Here is an 18517-nt window from a genome sequence, read left to right on the forward strand (position 1 = left end):
AGGGGGCCTGCTGTTATTTATTTCACATCTGGCATGGCTTTCTGTTGTAGCTACAAGTCAAGGACTCGTAGGGAAATGCTAATTTAAGAATGGATGGATGGATAAATGGATAGACTGGGAAGAGTTTAAAGAAATAATTTTACAGTGCCCACACCTTCCACGGTCCTAACTCTTCACAAGGCCTCCTTGTGCATCTCTCCCTAATGAAAATCAATGGCATTTATGTCCAGACTTACCCCCTGGACGTTGATTCCCATGGAAACCTCAAAAGAGAGACAGATACCTACAATACTTCTGGCCAGGCTCCTCTCAGAACTTTTCCAATAAGGCACTAAAGGGAGGCTGTGTTCACTTGTGGCTGGGAAAAGAGCAATTGTGAGCTAAGATATGGCCAGGCAGCCGTTGTAGGGAGAGGCCTCCTGGTTGCGTTGTTGGTTCTGAACGGTGAGGCATTCTGAATCTGGCAGCTCTGGGAAGACTGGCTACCTTTCTTCCATTACAGACAGTGCATGGCTGACGGCTGCCCCAACTCGGAGTTGGCCTTGATGCTTTAGGGCCATGCCTGGAACCACTGCCAGAATTCCCACCTCTCAGTCCTTACACTTGCACTTGAACGCTGAGGTTATAGTCAAGTCAGAGGCTAAAGTCCCAGAGGTTACTCAGGGGCTTATAGTGGATCCCACTTGCAGCATTTTAGAGTTGGGAAAGGCCTTTGAAGTTAGACTCAAGGCTCTGAGGAAACCTGGGCTTCCAGGAGGGGCTTCAAGGATTCCATATATAATCTAGTATTTTTAGGAAAACAGTGGAAGTTTACCTTGTCTGAGGAACTGTTTCAACAAATTTGCATGTTTTATATTGAAATTCTATGCCCAATTTGGAGAAATGAGGTCAGTTACTTAAGAAACAAAACAAAACTGATCTAGTCCAGTACCTTTCAGTTTGCTCCAATATGTATTTACTGAGCATCTCCTTCAAGCAAGCACTGGGGCTGGGCTGGGCAGGCCTCAAGAGGCTTAACATTTATTGGGCGACAGTGTTGTTAAGGTAGATATGTAAATAATTTTAAATGTTGGGAATATTGGAGTTGAAGAAACGGAGGCTGAGAGGAGTTAAATGACTCACCGAGGCCACATTATTAGTGGGTGACTCAGTGAGAACCACTGTCTACTGAATGTATGTGTACCCTTTTTGTTAGATCCCTCTGCCCCTACTGAGACCCTGAGATGGATACTTAACAGGATACTTAACAAGTGTCATTTTCAAAGAGTTAAAAGTATGATTCCCATACAACTATGAAAAGAACACATGTCAAAGATTTTATTCAACTTACTTAAGGAGGAAACTGATAAGATATTAAGATTAGTTCAAAGGAGAGTTCAAGGAAGGGAGATTTCTAGTTGGTCAGTCATGGGAATGCTGTAATCAGTTATCTCCTAGAGTCAAAATTGGTTAATGTTCTACAAGGCAATGAACTCTAACCTTTGTGAGTTCCCATTTCTACCAGACAGAAATCATTTGCGTTGCTGTTGGATAAGAATCATATACATTATTCTCGTCAAGAATCATTTCCGTTGTTACTGGTTTTCTACAAGTTACCCTCTACTCTTACAGAGTTGTAAAATATCCTAATCAATAGAGGTCAAACAAAGGTACACACTCCTAGAAAATCAGATAATCTCTCAGCATGGTGGATCTACTAGTCAACACTCCGCATTACGTTGGAAGTACACCCAGTATTCCCTTTGCCTATTTCCAAATTTTGAATAATTTTTCTTAACGATACTCTGTGTGTGTGTGTGTGTGTTTGTGTACATCTGCATTTTCTAGGTATGTTTTTGTCCAGATACTGGAAAAGAGCTCGGTCACACTATCATAAAATAGACTGAGACATTCAGCTCGATAAGAAGTTTCAGGGATACTGGGAAAACACCCCAATGATCAGCATGATTTCTCCAAAAATAGATTTGCGGTCTTACCAGCTGGGGGCAAAGGGGCAACTTTAGAAAATTGGATAAAGGAACTGTCAGGATAACTGGGTCATGGGGAGAAATGGGTCTTCCTCATTCTGCTCCTTGGATTGGAAAAGGCCTTCCTGGGGGCGCTGTGGGAGAGGAGGTTTACCTGGCTGAGGCCAGGAATGCTGAGCTAGGGGAAGCAGGGAGGATGGGAGCTTCTGTCAAGGCAATGCCTGTGGTTTGCCTCCTGGCTGGGCTCCTCCGGACTATTTTTGTCCCTCTGCTTGTCTCTCCTCCTCCTCCCAGACTTTTCTCTGTCTTTTGACAGTATAAAGACTGTTCACATTTGAATGGCGTTTCGTCAAGCCAAATTAGATGCTAATGCCTTTGTCTCTCTGTTGCAGGGCCCAACATCTGCACCACACGAGGTGTGAGCTCCTGCCGGCAGTGCCTGGCTGCGAGTCCCATGTGTGCCTGGTGCTCGGATGAGGTAAGGAGCAGACGTTTGACTTGACTTCTTCCCACACTTTGCTGCTTTTGTGCGGAAGTGAGCCCATGGGAATATTTCCTCCTTCCTAAATATACAAGCCCCTTGTCCCTTCTGAGCAAAACTAGGGTGAAGCCTTCCCGCGGGTGGCTGGCCAAGTGAGTGGTCAGGGGGTATTGCAGGGGATGCTGTCCAGAGTCTACTACATGGCCCCCAGCCCTAGCCAGTTTGGTTGGGCCTCTGGCCTCAGTGTAGCCATTGCTGCCCTTTACCACGCTTTGCTTGCTTTTTGTTGGTGTGGAATATCCCAGGCAAGCAGGGCATCAGGTCTCAAAAAGACAGACAGGAGAGGATTATAGGTACTCAGGGGATGCTGGCTTACAAACGTCCCAGAGTTTTTAAAAGGCAGATAAAAGAGGAATCTTGTACTTGTGTGGGGGATGTTTAGTCAGAGAGTCTTTTCTCTTCCCTTTTCCTCTCTGATGTTTGGGCCCCCACAGCCCTACCTTTTCTTCTCTCTTTCTCTTCTTTCCATCCTTCCTTCCCTCTCCCAGGTGTCAATGAGGAAAGGAGCTGGGCCAATCTGGTGAGGATAGGAGGGTGACGGGAAAGGGTTAGCCGTGTTTAGGCAGAGGGTTTGTTGTGTCTGGGGCCCTAGGGAATGAGTGTGTCTGAGGGAACGGCTATGTTTGTGGCCCAGACGGGAATTTGGAGCCGGCAAGAGCTGGGGGGGTGTGTGTGGCTGGAGGGATTCCAGTGATTATAGAGTCTGAGGATGAGTCATTGGCCTGCCCCCCTCAGGTGGTTACCTGAACTCCTGGCCTGGCTGTGTCTCAGCCACCTGAGGCGCCCTCTCTGTCATGACAGCATGTCCCTGCCCTCTGCAGTTTTATGACTGCTCTAACCCAGCCTCTCATTCTCTCTGTATTCTTCTCTTCCCAATCTGCTGAGTTTCCTAAAAAGGCAACCTCCCTGGCAGGCTGGTGGGGATGGGCAGTGGGAGCTGGAAGGCTGTGTTTATCCCTTGACAGGAGGACTGCCAGAACGGCAGAGGCCGACCCAACACACTGCGTTGGCCTCTGTGCAGTTCAGCACGGGGAACTGCTTCTACAGGCAGCTGCTCAACATCTGGGCCACATTGACTTCATTTAGCAAATGAAACGTTCCCTGCGGCTGGGAGTGGGGGGTGGGGTGGGGACGGGGATGAGTGAGTCCATCCCCTCCACCCCCGCAGGTTCTCCACCCCTCTGGGCTGAGCTGGCTGCTCAAGTGTGGTGTGGCCTCTTTCCTTCTCATTGCTATATCCTCCTTCCCTTGGTCACCATCATGATATCATTAAGCTTCCTTTACAAGGAAGTTGGAATTCTGCAACTGAATCTTAGAAGGGAGAGCTGATGGGTAGGGTGTCTCATTGGATTGGTTGGCCTGAAGCTAGTAGAGCAGAGGAGTAGCCAGGGGAGAAGCCCTAGTGTCACTCAAAGAATGCACTCCCTTCCTCCTTTTTAACCCAAAACAAGAGAAAATGGAGGCAACTATAGCCCAGAGGAGTCTGCGGAAAAAGAAAACATATTCTGTTACCTCTCTTGATCTGTGTAGGGACAAGCCATATAACTGAGGTATGCTGAGGCCTGACCAGAAAAATCCCCTAGGTCACATGACCAGATTTTGGAGCTGCAAGTGTAGAATATTTATTGATGACCATGGTGAATTTTATTCCCCGGGGCAGACCAGAGGAGGGCAGGGGGAGAAGGTGCAGGGTAGCATCAAAGCATAAGGTAGGACCAGCCTAGGAATGGGAGGTGGAGTCAGGGAGGAAATGGGTGCCTCTAGGACCAAAGAAAACTTATGAGGGGAGGTAGAAGTTCTCCTAAGATAGTCTCTAGGAGAATGGAATATAAACAGGAAAGTAGAGGAGGCCAACGGTTTAGTGAATGACTGCAGCGTATCTCTGAGCAAGGAGGGGAGGAGGAGAGGAAGATAGAAGGAGGGGAGGAGAGAAGAGGAGGGAGAAGGGGAGGAAGAGGAGAGGAGGGATAGCAGAGGAGTCTAGTGTGGGGCCAAATGTGTCAACCAGGGAAGAATGGGTGGTGGGAATCCCAGGCTGTAACCTGAACATGACTGCTATTTTTTCCTGAGAGCTTCCCCTGCACAGGCCGAGTTGAACTGCTGAAAGTGCCTTGGCTGTTGACTTAAAAAACCAAAAATGAACCATCTGGGCCATTTTGTATGTTATTTGTTGAATAATCAACCCCAGAGAGCCCTCTGCTTCTGCCTCCCCTACCTTGGCTGTTGCAGGCATGATTGGCAGTGCCTGGAAAAACAACTGGTTGGGCTCAGCTTTCCCTTGGTCCTAGAGGACAGCAGCTCTGGGTGTGTATAGCAAGCACTTGGCCCGGTAATAGGAAAACATAGCCAATGTGGATGAGTGCAGAGTTTTGGGCCCATCTACATAGGGTGTGTTCTTGGGGGATTGGATACTGACATGGGTTGGGGTTGTGTGCTGTCTCTGCACTGTGAATCTAGCAAAGAGGCTGGTCTCACACAGAGTTTCAACTTGTGGTCTTGGACTCAGTGGCATCATGTTTGAGTCTACAACCTTCCAAATTTGTCTAGTGGTGAGAATCATCTGCAGTGCTTGTTAAATATAAAGTTTCCCAGGATGGACCCTGGACCTGTAGCATCTAAATGGGTTGTTATGGTAGCAAGTTTAGCAAATACTGCCAATCAAAGGCGCTGATTGTTAGGGTCGTGGTGGGTGAAAGTGGAGTTAAGGTTGCCAGATAAAATATAGGACACCCAGTTAAATTTGAATTAAACAACATGTAATTTTTAGTATAAGTATGTCTCAAACATTTGCTAAATTTGGGCAACCCTAAGGTGGAGGGAAATACTAGGAATTCTTATATAGCCCTGAGTGCAGATCAGAAGGTGGACAAGCTCACACTCAGCCTCACATCCAAGGATGAAAGAAGAATGGGTTTGGGTCTAGCCAAGCAGAATACTCCTATAGGACTTACTTCTCATTTTCTTCTCTATATCTGTGGGGGAAAAGTTTAGGCCACTATTTAATTCCTTTTTAGTCACGAACATAATTTTGTTCTCATTTTTCTGCTGTTTTTTCTTTCTTTCTTCTTTTTTTTAATCTGGAGGATAAATGTTCATCTTAAGAGTTTTGCTCCAACTTGTTATTGTAAAAACAAAAGAAATATAATATTAAAAGTGCTCTTCCCCCTGTAAACAATGAGGTGTGAAGACCAATAATCATAAACTAAAATGCTTTCCTTTTCCACTCTTTTCTGTCCCCTCCACATTCTCTCTCTCTATGTTCAAGTGATTTCTTCTCCTCACTGGATGTTGCTCGAGAACACAATGTTAATTTATTTGGATTGGAGGCATATGGTAACTCCTTGGGGGAAAAAAATAGGTACCAGGGACAGAATATGCAATAATAGTAGTGGTTGTAATGGTAATAGTAGGAAAGAGTCACCTTCTATTTGCATTTATTTCTTTATATCATATCGAAAAGATTTGAGTATGTTTGACTTATATTGAGCCTTTTATATTTTGAAAGCATTTCACGTACACAGTCTTATTTTATCCCCTGACCAACCCTGTGAGATAGGTAGGACGATGACAGTTATTCATGCTGTACTTTCCCAATTTCCAAAATGGGATTAATGGAGAGTGGGACTCATAGCATGTGTCACTCTCCTGGGGGAGGGAGGGAATTCAGCTCATACAGCACGTGGGCTGGAACCTCCCACTTCTGTGATCTTCCCCTGGGTCTTGGTTATTTTTGCCTTTTTTGTGTAACATCCGGTTTCACTAGGAACTGGAGCTTTAATATTCCTCCCCCTCCTTCCAGTTTTGTCTCTGAGTAACCTAGAAACATTCCTTCTACCTCCTCGGCCTGGGTTATTAAGAAAGGGAATGTTGCCTGAGTGTGTTGAGGTCACTGCCTTGGTATCCTTCTAGGACAAGAGGCTCTCAGGGAGAGCGTGGCTGAGGAGCAGGCCTGTTATGTTCCTGACCTCTGATGTCAGTGACCACAAAGGGAGGAGAGGAGACAGTTTTTGTTTCTTAGTGTTTATATATCTGACGAAATTCATAACAAACCATAAGGACTGTCAGCAAGGCTTGGCACTTCAAACCTTCTTCTAATAAGCACTGTCATGTTAGGAAATGGGGGTCAGGAACTCCCCCTCCAGAACATTCTCTGATGCAGCCTGAAGATTCACAATGGCTTTGCTGTTCTCATCAGGTTCTTGGTCTCCCCCTTCCCTCTCTCCTATACCATCTGTCTTAGTCCTGGAAAGGATCAGCTCCTCAGTGCCTCTTGGTCTATCCAATCATTGCCTTTTTTGGGAAGTTTTCTCCCTGGATCTTTGTGGGCAGCTGGAATCAGAGATATGGTGGGGAGTTTTTTGAGCAAGAAAGAGACTTCTTCCTGAGGGAGAAGGGTTGCGTGAGATGGGCAGGGGCAGCAAGAGGAGTTTGGGAACAAAAACGTGAAGTGCTCCTGAGTCCTTCCCTCAGCCATTCTGTCCTCAGCCAAAGCTGGGTGTGGGGAGGAGATTTCATCTCTAGAGACTTGGAGGATGTGTCATGTCCCTGTTGGAATCTTTGAGCCAGGAAGTTTAAGTCTTATGCATTGTTTCCCATTGCTGATGTCATTTCTTTACTTCATACCTATGAAGCTGAGAGAGAAAGAAAGAAGCTGCTAGCTTCCAGAAGCTTTTTCCACTTTTTGCCTGGGCCAGGGTGGGCTTCATGCCGTTTGTCTTAGTCTCTTTAAGCTGCTGTAACAAAAATACCATAGACTGAGTGGCTTTAACAAGAAACATTTATTTCATACAGTTCTGGAGGCTGGGAAACCCAAGATCAAGGTACCAGCAAATTCAGTGTCCTAGATGGCCATCTTTTCACTGTGTTCTCACATGGCAGAAGGGGCCAGCGAACTCTCTGGAGCCTCTTTTATAAGGGCACTAATCCCATTTGTGAAGGCTCCACCTCATGACCTAATCACCTTCCCAGGCCCCATGTCCCAATACCATCACCTTAGGCATTAGGGTTTAACATATGAATTCTGGGGGGATGCAGACATTCAGTCTTTAGCTGTTGGTGTTGTTCATGTCCTCCATCCATGTGGAGAATCCCTTCAGCCTATCAGAGGAGGGCTGCACAGGAGAGGGAGAGAGATTTGGAGCGTTGGGAGGGGTTTTAGGTTACAGAGTCCTGAATTTTTGCATATGGATGGCTCCTTGTGACCCAATCCCTCTTCTGGAAATATGGCTCCCTGTCACCTGACGGGGCTGAGGAGGTAGAACATTATCCTTCCCACACCTCCCACAGCCCCATCTTTCACCCTCTTCCCTATCTGGGGCATTCTCGGGTATAGCTCTTCTTGGGACTATTGCTTCCACACTCCTGCTTCTCTGCTTGCTTCTTGCTCTATACAGCATGTCATACAACTTATCATCTTATGAGAATAGTTACAGTCAGACAATCTAGTTATCATCTCACTTCTGCCACTTCCTAGCCCCGTGACTTTGGGAAAGTTACCTAATGTCTCCAAGCCTCAGATTTCTTAACTGTAAGATTGAGTCCCTCATCTGTGAAGCCTCCAAGCCTCAGGTTCGTCACTTGTAAAGTGGTAATAGTTCCAGCATTACAGAACTGCTGTCAGCGGAATTGCAATAATCCATGTAAAGTGCTTATCATGGTGCTGGATGTGCAGTCAATGCTCAGTAAATGGTTCTTCTGGGATATTGGTATGGCTTACTCAACTGACTTCTGGAAGTGGTTGTAAGAGGGGATGGGTGGGGATGGGAGCATTGAGGTTCTGAGGGCCTAGATATTGTGAAATAGGTCCAGGGAGGGGTTTTCCAGCTATCCAGCCAGTCCCTCAACCTTGGCAAGGAGCCTTTGTGGACTTACGCCCACACAGTGCTGGCTAAATTTGCTGAATGTCAGAGCAGGAAGGGACTGAAAACACCATGTCGTGTAACCCCCTTATTGAACAGGTGAGGAAGCTGAGGCTCAAAGGAGTGAAATGACTTATCTGAGGTCACATGGCTGGTTAGTGGCAGACCTCGGATTGAACCTGTTCTCCGATTTCCGGTGCAGCATGCCGCCCATTCAATACTCAGATGTAAAGACACACAGAGCCCCAGAGGGCCAGAGGATACATGCCAGGGTTTTTGGAAGGCTGCTGGGTTTCTCTTTTGTCCAGGGTGAGGGAGGAAGCTTAAAGTGACAGAGTAGGCTCTGGTCAGTGGCCTGGCATCATGGGATTCGCCCACGCTTGTGGAGTTTATATATCATTAATTTATTCAGGAACTATTTATAGAGCATCTCATAATAATAGCTGACATGTAATGAGTACTTACGGGGCTGGCCCAGCGGCATAAGTTCTCACCTGCTCTGCTTTGGTGGCCCAGGGTTTGCTGGTTTGGATCCTGGGCGGGGACCTCTGCACCGCTTATCAAGCCATGCTGTGGCAGGTGTCCCACATGTAAAAAAAAGGTAGAGGAAGATGGGCATGGATGTTAGCTCCAATCTTCCAAAAAGAGGAGGATTGGCAGTGGATGTTAGCTCAGGGCTAATCTTCCTCAAAAAAAAAAAAAAAAAAAAAGATGCATACTTACCTTATGGCAGGCACCGTGCTACATGCTGTATGAGCACTGTCTTATTCAGTCCTGCATAACCTCCCTGTGAGGGTGGGGCTGTTCTTATTTCCACGTTGTAGCTGAGGAAACTAGGTGTGGAGAGTTTAGATGACTTGCCCCAGTAGCCAGCTAGTAAGTGGCGATGCTGAGATGTCGTCTCAGTGAATCTACTCCTGTGCTCTTAGCCTCTACTCTATTCTTGGCTGCCTCCGCATCCTCTTTCTCCATCGCCTTTGTGGTAGGTGCTGGGTTGGGTGCTGGGAACAGAGAGGGAACAAGACACATACAGTGCCTGCCCTCATGGATTTCACATCCTGGGCAGTGTCTTAACATAGCAGCTTCCAAACTGTTTTGTCCCTGAACTACAGAAAGAAATACTTGTACATCGTTTTTTATTATACATATTATACCCCACTCCCCAATACATAAAAGTTTACAAAACAATATTTACTTTTACTATTTATATGCTTTGATGCTTTCTTTTATTTTTTTTCTTCCGCAAACCCTAGTACATAGTTGTATGGCCTAGTTGCAAGTCCTTGTAATTCCTCTATGTGGGATGCTGCCTCAGCATGGCTTGATGAGCCCTGTATAGGTCTGCACCCAGGATCCCAACTGGTGAACCCCAGGCCGCTGAGGCGGAGCACGTGAACTTAACCACCATGTCACCGGGCCGGCCCTGCTTTGATACTCTCTAGTCTATTCTATTGCATTTTATTTAATAAAATGGTGGTTGAGGCCTAAATTGAATTTGGGACCCATAAGTGGGATGCATTTCACAGTTGGAAAAATGCTGGTCTAATAGGCATTTTACTGTACTAGCCCTCTTCCTAGCTACCAATCCACGAACAGGCACTCACCCAACCTTTCTCATGCCTCAGTTTCCCCCTTCTGTACACTGGGCCTAAGGACTATCTTAGGAAGGACCACACGAGTTCATTTCTGCTGGTTTAGCTCCAAAGTGCTGGGTGAGCTCTAGGCCATTGGGAAGTGGCAGAGTCTATGGGAGGCAGAGAGCCACCATAGCTCCAATCACAGGGCTTCCCATGGGCTCCTGCCTTACAGGCCCTGCCTCTGGGCTCACCCCGCTGTAACCTGAAGGAGAATCTGCTGAAGGATAACTGTGCGCTGGAGTCCATCGAGTTCCCCGTCAGTGAGGCCATCATCCTGGAGGCCAGGCCCCTCAGCGACAAGGGCTCTGGAGACAGCTCCCAGATTACTCAAGTCAGTCCCCAGAGGATTGCACTCCGGCTACGGCCAGGTAGGGATGGGCTCATCGCAGGGAGAGGCTCCAGACAGATGGGCACAGGGCATAAGGTGGAGGTCTGAGTAGGAAGCCTTGGGGAAGTAGCTCACAATGGAAATGGGGTGGGAAGAGAAAGATGTTGGGGGAGGTGTGGGCAGGAGAATGGAAGAAAGTGGAAGATGTTGGGACTTGAAGTCAGAAGATCTGAATTTGAATCTTGACTACCATATATTAGCTATTTGACCTTGAGGAAGTTGCTTAACCTAGTATAGTATATACTCAAAATATTTTTGTTTCTTCTTTCCCTTAATGCCTGTTTTACCTAGCTTATAACTTTGTGTTGAGGCTCAAATGAGATATAAGATGAGAAAGCAGTTTGTAAGCCCCCTTTTCATGTGAGGTTGAGAAAGGGGCATGGGGGCAGAGAAAATAGGAACAGGAGACCTTCAGAGGGATAAAAGATTAGGCTAAGACAGAGGCTTTTTGAAGCACTGATTTTGACTCTGATTATATCAAGAAGAATTAAAGAATGTACCTTCTACGTGTAAGGCATGTATTGGGTGCTATGGGATTCAGAGAAGGGTGGGACATAGTTCCTACCTTTTACAGAGTCTGAAGTGTAGTAACTGCCAAAGCCTGTGGCTCAGGGTAGTGTCAGACCCTTGGGACCCAGAGGATTAGATGGATGGGTGTTTAGAGAGGTTGGAGAATTTTAGAATGGAAAAGAAGATGTTAAAAATACGAGGGTCGAGAGATTAGAAGAGGAATAGAATTTCAAGGGGAGAGGAGAAGGGACCAGGGCTTTCAAGTTTGGTCTCATCAAGAAGTTACTTAATCCCAACTGTGTCCAAATCCATTTATTAATCTTAGAGGGAGAAGGCAGGAAAAACTAATATCTTTCTGCCTTCCAGATGATTCGAAGAATTTCTCCGTGCAAGTCCGGCAGGTGGAGGATTACCCCGTGGACATCTACTACTTGATGGACCTGTCTTACTCCATGAAGGATGATCTGGGGAGCATCCAGAACCTGGGTACCAAGCTGGCCTCCCAGATGCGGAAACTCACCAGTAACCTGCGGATTGGCTTTGGGGCCTTTGTGGACAAGCCTGTGTCACCATACATGTTTATCTCCCCACCAGAGGCCCTTAAAAACCCCTGTTATGAGTAAGTCCCTCCTTTAGAAGCCTAGGGCAGCATCCCTCCCCTTTACCCCAGGCAGGTCCAAGTCTTGGTTCCTATTTCTAGCTCTAGGATAGCTTTGTTGGCTTCCTTCTGGCCAAATCATATCGCTCTCTACCTTGGTCTTCCTGTCTGGCAAGTATGCTAGCCCGTTGATCTGGAATGTTGTGTCAATAGAGTCCAAGGCTGTTTGGAGACCTAGAAAGAAAATTAATCATTTCCTTGGTCTTGGTCACAAATAAATAGGAGACAAGAGAATGGGAGGAAATGAGATCAAAAGTAGAGCAAAATTTATGCATAAGGAAATAGAGGAATTATGATTTCAGAAGGATTGATTCCATTGTTACTGTCATCATTGTCCTCCTCATCATCAAGAGTATGAGTCCTATAGGATTAAAATGCAAGGAATTAAGTCCTAAAGGAATGTAAAAGAGTGGAAATGATATTTATTGAACCTTCTGATATTCTGTAAATTGATATGTGTGCCTCTGTTGACACTTGGACTTACAATTGAATGGCTTTATTTAATTGGTGGAGACTGCAAATCCATGGGTTATAATAATCTAAAATGAGGGTCACTGAGCCTGACGAGGTATGAATTTACTTTTTAGTTTTCAAAGTTATGTGATGTGCCTTTTTAACCTTCTGTTTGGGTTGTAAGTTTCTCCAATAAAGATGTCAGCCATCAATTAAACAAACAAACCATTGGGCTGGGGACCAAAATGCTCCTGTTTGGCACAGATCTATCAATTTATTGATGGTTCAGGGACATTAAGTTATTGTTGAACTTTTGCTTTTTTGTTGTATTAATGTTACTTTAGAGAAGTGTTAAGTGTAAGGTGAGAGCAACAATAGAGCCTCACTCTGATCGAAGCACTTGGCGTGTATTAACTCATTTAAGCCTCACAACAACTCCTATGCGATATGTGCTATTGTGCCATCACTTGCCCCCATTTTTATAGGTTAGGTATAGAGAAGCTTGTCTAGGGTCCCATGACTAGTGAGTGGATGAGCTAGGATTTGAACCCAGGCAATTTGGTTCCACAGCTCACTCTCTTAGCCTCTAGGCTAGCTGGACGGCAATGTGATGCCTCAGGTAATTTGAGAGGCAATTTGAGGGGTTTGGAGTCTGAACTGTCTGGGTAATTGTGATTGTGTAGAACTGGCCTGGGCATACCACTGCCCATATTTTTCCCCCTCTCGCTCCCTCCCACTCCCCATGCTTCCTTTTCCATCAAGGTGTGTGCGTAAATTATCTCCCTTCCTCCCCAGTATGAAGAACGTGTGTTTGCCCATGTTTGGCTACAAACATGTGCTGACGCTAACAGACCAGGTGACCCGCTTCAATGAGGAGGTGAAGAAGCAGAGCGTGTCGCGGAACCGAGATGCCCCAGAGGGTGGCTTTGATGCAATCATGCAGGCTACAGTCTGTGATGTGAGTTTGGAGGGCACGGAGTGTCAGGTGTGGTTGGCACAGATCAAAAGGGGGAAGGAAGTGGCTCAACTGTGGGGATTTCTGTGTGAAACAAGAGCTAGGAACTAAGCAGAGCTTCACACAGCGTGAGCAGTGAGTTGCTCCTGATATGCAGCCTCTGCTTCTGTCTGCTCCCTGGCCAGAGTTGACATTTTTTTGAACCTCAGTGGTCCCAGATGTTTCCTGGGGAGAACATTTTCCCACCTTATCTGGAAGTGGATCAGAGTCAAGCCTGAGTTAACTTAACCTCAGCAAAGTGGGCAGATATTCAGATGGGATTTCTTCTAGCCCAGCCCAGCTCTGCAAACGCAGGTGGGTTTCTAGATGGGCCATGTGGTTATCACTGGAAAAGTTATATTTGAAGTTGAAGTAGGTGTCTTTCAGCTGCTTGAACTAATCAGCTCTGAGACTTTTCCTAAGAGAACAGAAACCCCTGAGTTGGAAAGTTCCAGTTTGTGTTCCAAGGACTGGGACTGAGGCCCTTCTCCAAGATGACTTCTTCAGCCCTTCAGACAGGGAGGTCCTTGAGTCTTTGTTTTCTACCAACTACCTGGCTAAAGTTGCTTTCTGTCTTTTGCCTTGTTACTTTTTTACAGAAGAAGATTGGCTGGAGGAATGATGCATCCCACTTGCTGGTGTTTACCACTGATGCCAAGACCCATATAGCACTGGATGGAAGACTGGCAGGCATTGTCCAGCCCAATGATGGGCAGTGTCACATTGGCAGTGACAACCATTACTCTGCCTCTACTACCATGGTGAGATTCTTTGTACCACACCACTGATGGTCCCTATTCACTATGGCCAGGGCTGCCCTAACCCACAGTCTTTGTGTGAATATGTAAATGGCAGTCCTTCCTCTGGGCAGGGTTCAGGGCTCATGTCAGCCTGCCCTCACCCCCCCCCCCCCCCCCCCCGCCAACAACTGGACACCTTCATCTGGGGTACAACCTGTACAACCGTTAGAAATGGTCCTGGATATGGTTAGTGTTATCACTACCTCCACTGCCTCTAGTACGGCAGCATCATGGCATCCAGAATGGACTCAAAGGACTTTTGCAGGTCCAGCTGGAGAGCAGGCCTTCCTGTCTACTGTGCATGATTAGCCCCTTTTTGGAATACCATGCTTACTTGTGGTTATTGGAAGAAGATAGAGGAAAAAGAGACAAAGATCATCAAAAGCATGGAGAGCTGGTCCTGTGAGGAAAGGTTAAAGGGCTCAGAGTCATTAAGCTTGAAAGACAGAAGGCTAAAGGATGATCTAGCTGATACATGAGGAGACTTCTTGTAAGGTGTTGTCTATGGCCGTAGAAGGTTAAATAAGAACAAGAGTTTAAATTGAAACAGGAGAAATTGCCATAAGCTGTAAAGAAAATGAGACCCTCAGAATGCTGATGCTCTGGGTATCTGGGGGAGGTGTGAACTCTTCATCTCTTACAGACAATATAGCAACTATGTCATCCGGGTGGCTTAAAGGTACACCTGTGTAGAGTCAGGAGCCTGAGTTAGATGATCTTATGAGCTCCCTGCAGGGTCTTGGGTCACAGGGACACGTTCACAATTCACCAACATCTCTATTGTGGCTTGAGTTCCTTGGTGTCAACCATAGCCAAGTGAAGCACTACCAGGCAATGGGTGAATCAGTAATCACTGACACCTACTCTATGCAAGGCATCTTGCTGAGGGAGAAACAGAGATTATATAAAGCGTTACCCTTAGGGAGATTTTGGTTTAGTTGAGGAGATATGTTACCAATAACACAAGATGGATGATTAGCGCTAAATGGATGGCAGAGTCAATAAGGGCTTTATGTATTCAAAGGAGGAAAGCTCATCATAAGCTGGGCTGGTCAAAGAAGTCCTCATGGAGAGGGTGGGAACTGAGCTGGGCCTTAAGGAAGGAGGAAGATTATGAAAAAGAAGGCCACTCCAGATGGGAGAAAGAGAGTGTGCCAGGTCAGTGGTAAGTGGAGGAGGGAGAGAGGTGAATGATGATTGGAAAGGAAGGTTGAGAGCACAAGACAGAGGATTGCAGGTACCAAGCCAAGGCATCTGTCAGAAGCTCCATAACAGGAGAAAGCTTCGAAACAGTGAAGCCTAACATTACCTGGCCCATGGAAACTGCTCCATGGTATGAATGCATTGAATTCATGTGGGAAGAAAGAGATACTTAGTTTTGATACCACCAGCCTCTACCTCTTCATCTATCCCTGGAGTTCACAACTAGCTTTGTGCTGCGACTTACCCCCTGGCCTCATGTTGGTCATAGGGTGAAAAGGTTTGAGCACCAACACTGTCTGGGCTACAGCCCAAATCAGCAAGTTCTATGGTTTCAAATCCAGTGATGTATCTGGATAGACTTCTTAACTAACCTCCACATCCTCACTTTTTACAGGATTATCCCTCTCTGGGGCTGATGACCGAGAAGCTATCCCAGAAAAACATCAATTTGATCTTTGCAGTGACTGAAAATGTCGTCAATCTCTACCAGGTGACTATGCCTTCAGGGCTTCCTGGAGTGGGATGGGCCTTGTGACAGGGGACCTGTCTCAGGCAACCAGTCCACACTAGCACTGGCCATGGTCTCCCACCAGGAAAGACCCTCCTCTGACCTGTTCCTTGGAGCCAATGATTCCTCTCTGTGGCCTCTCTCCTCCTTGAACCTAGCAGGATGGATGTGTTGATGTTAGCAGTGGTGGAGGGGAGTAATTCAGTGAGGTGAGGGATGTGAGAGGTTCTCTATAATTTTGCTCAGGGCTGAAAAACTGCTAGGTTTATTCCTGGCAGTGACAAGTAAAATTTCCTATCCTTCCCTCAATCTTCATTTCAAGACCCACAGTCTGCTTTGGGGAGGGCTTTTGGAGACCATCACCTTGATTCAGTCAACCCTGGACATCTTTATCTTCTTTTCTAGAACTACAGTGAGCTCATCCCCGGGACCACAGTGGGAGTTCTGTCTACCGATTCTAGCAATGTCCTCCAGCTCATTGTTGATGCTTATGGAGTAAGTGTCTTGCACTGGGAATGGGCCTGCTAAGAGTCCACCTCACTTGGCATTACCCGGAGGGCTCAGATTTGGGAGTTCTGGCTGCTAGTCCACCGCGCAGCCTTCACTGCCTTCTTCTCGTTCTTCCTGAGGCCAGGTAATGGCCAGCACTGTGAGGAATGCTGCCTTCTGAGAAAGAAATGGCTCAGAAAAGAATGCTAGGGAGCGTTATGAACAATGAATGAAGAGCTTAGAGAAAGTGGAAGGAAAGGGGGGATGGGGATGGTGATGAGGAAGGAGCAGAGCCATGAAATTAGGGGGTGGGGGCAGGCTGAAGGAGAGCTGGGCTCCAACAATAGAGGAAAGAGGGAGCTGAACTTCAGGGAAGGAGAGGTTAATTAAAACTTAGGTAGAAAGTGCTTCTGCCCAAGGTGACCTGCATTAGCACTCCTCTTTTGCACTTCCCTGAGGCCTGCAGGAGGGTGTAGCTGGTTTACGTTTTACCCAGACTCAGACACAAGTGGGGACAGAGAGAGGGAGCAGGTCCTGGGCAGGAAATATAGCAGGAAACAGGCTGCTGGGGTGCTCTGGCAGCTTCTAAGTGAACCTCAGCATCAGGCACTGCCAGGGTGAGTCCAAGGCCACCTGGTGGATTTTGCTGGGGATGGAATTGGCTCCTACCCATTTCCTTACCTTCTTTTGCCCTTTTCTACTCAGAAAATCCGCTCTAAAGTAGAGCTGGAAGTACGTGACCTCCCTGAGGAGTTGTCTCTATCCTTCAACGCCACCTGTCTCAACAACGAGGTCATTCCAGGCCTCAAGTCTTGTGTTGGACTCAAGATTGGAGACACGGTGAGGTGGGCTGGGCAGGGGCTGAAGCTGCAGCTCTGACCCTGGCCTGTGCCCCAGAGCGTCTTTGGGTACCCCACCCCTTCCTTCCCTGGACCTTCTTCCTGAAGCGCATTACAAGTTAGATGCGATGGAGCTGCCAGTGTTTCCCTCTGAGGCTTCTATTGACTAAACCTTCTCTATCTGTTAAGAGAACGTCACCATCAGGATTTTTAAAAACTTTCATTTAGGTTACCTCTGTTTGTTTATGCACAGTTGATTGCAAATGAAAATACTTCTTACCTTTAGCTCCTAATCAGTCTCCAACCTCCCTCAAGGTAATGCCTTTCTTTCCTCCATAATGTAAAATGGTAGTGTCATCTATAAATATTTATTGAGCACTGACTTTGTGCCAGGCATTGTTCTAGCTGCTGAAGATTCAACAGCAAATGGAACAGGCGAAAATAGGCACCCTCGTGGAATTTCAGAATGCAAATGTTCACTTTGCCCCTTTAGTTCCACTGTGGCTTTCCTTCCTTAGTGGTTGGTTCTGCTTCTGCCTAAGGGGAGAGGGGTTGATGAAGGGGGAAGGAGGAAAAGAGGGGGATATGTATATCTATATCATCTATATCTGTCTCCATCCATCTGTCCATCTAGCTTTCTGTCTATATTCTAGGCATATGTGCACACACCCCATGTAAGAAATATTGGCCTGAAATGTGTTTGACTGCACAAGTGATGAAATGTTATGTGGAAATTGAACAGTAGATCCTGAGCCTGTGGTTGCCAACTGTGTGGCATTATGTGGTGCAAAATAGTGCTTTGCGTGTCTTGCTGATATTATGTAATCAGTCCAGCTAGTTTAGTTGGCCAGAGCAGAGTGTTCACAAGTCACAGGTTCTGTTCTGCTTGAGCTGCTTTATTTCACATGTGGAATAAAAAAAAAAAAAAACCTATCTCGTGACTGTAACCCATGTCTCTGCACCCAGCCAGGTAATGTCACTACTGCAAAGCTATCCCTGGGCTCTTGTTTTGCTTTGCAGATCTTGATAGTGGGAGGGCTGAGGAACTGCAGATAGCTGGAGGAGAAGACACCCCGTTTTCGTATTCCTGGGCAGGGCAGGGAACAGCTAGCTTCTTTCCCTCCAGGGCTGGAGTGTTAACAGTATCCACCTGTGTCTGAATGCGATCTTACTTTTCATCCAGGTGAGCTTCAGCATTGAGGCTAAGGTACGTGGCTGCCCTCAGGAGAAGGAGAAGTCCTTCACCATCAAGCCTGTGGGCTTCAAAGACAGCCTCACTGTCCAGGTCACCTTTGACTGCGACTGTGCCTGCCAGGCCTGGGCTGAGCCTTACAGCCACCGCTGCAACAATGGCAACGGGACCTTTGAGTGTGGGGTGTGCCGCTGTGGGCCTGGCTGGCTCGGGTCCCAGTGCGAGTGCTCAGAAGAGGACTACCGCCCCTCCCAGCAGGACGAGTGCAGCCCTCGGGAGGGCCAGCCCATCTGCAGCCAGCGGGGCGAGTGCCTCTGTGGCCAGTGCGTCTGCCACACCAGTGACTTTGGCAAGATCACGGGCAAGTACTGCGAGTGTGATGACTTCTCCTGTGTCCGCTACAAGGGGGAGTTGTGCTCAGGTGAGAAAACTCCACACCCCTCCTGTCCTGGTACCCACACTCACACATCTGCAGCCTCT

The 18517-nt window shown here is 47.0% G+C and overlaps 1 protein-coding gene across 1 annotated transcript in view; it reads left to right on the forward strand.

The window, feature by feature from the left end:
- The window catches only part of ITGB3 (integrin subunit beta 3), a 49201-nt gene that overhangs the window by 12612 nt on the left and 18072 nt on the right, over positions 1-18517 (forward strand). Inside the window, exons 2-10 of the mRNA XM_046677326.1 lie at positions 2360-2445; positions 10176-10371; positions 11268-11520; positions 12808-12970; positions 13606-13767; positions 15404-15499; positions 15923-16012; positions 16712-16846; positions 18029-18458. Of these exons, the coding sequence (XP_046533282.1) occupies positions 2360-2445; positions 10176-10371; positions 11268-11520; positions 12808-12970; positions 13606-13767; positions 15404-15499; positions 15923-16012; positions 16712-16846; positions 18029-18458 (1611 nt within the window). The remainder of the gene's footprint in view (positions 1-2359; positions 2446-10175; positions 10372-11267; positions 11521-12807; positions 12971-13605; positions 13768-15403; positions 15500-15922; positions 16013-16711; positions 16847-18028; positions 18459-18517) is intronic.

This window comes from Equus quagga, chromosome 11 (assembly GCF_021613505.1).
Source record: "Equus quagga isolate Etosha38 chromosome 11, UCLA_HA_Equagga_1.0, whole genome shotgun sequence".
Lineage (NCBI taxonomy): Eukaryota > Metazoa > Chordata > Mammalia > Perissodactyla > Equidae > Equus > Equus quagga.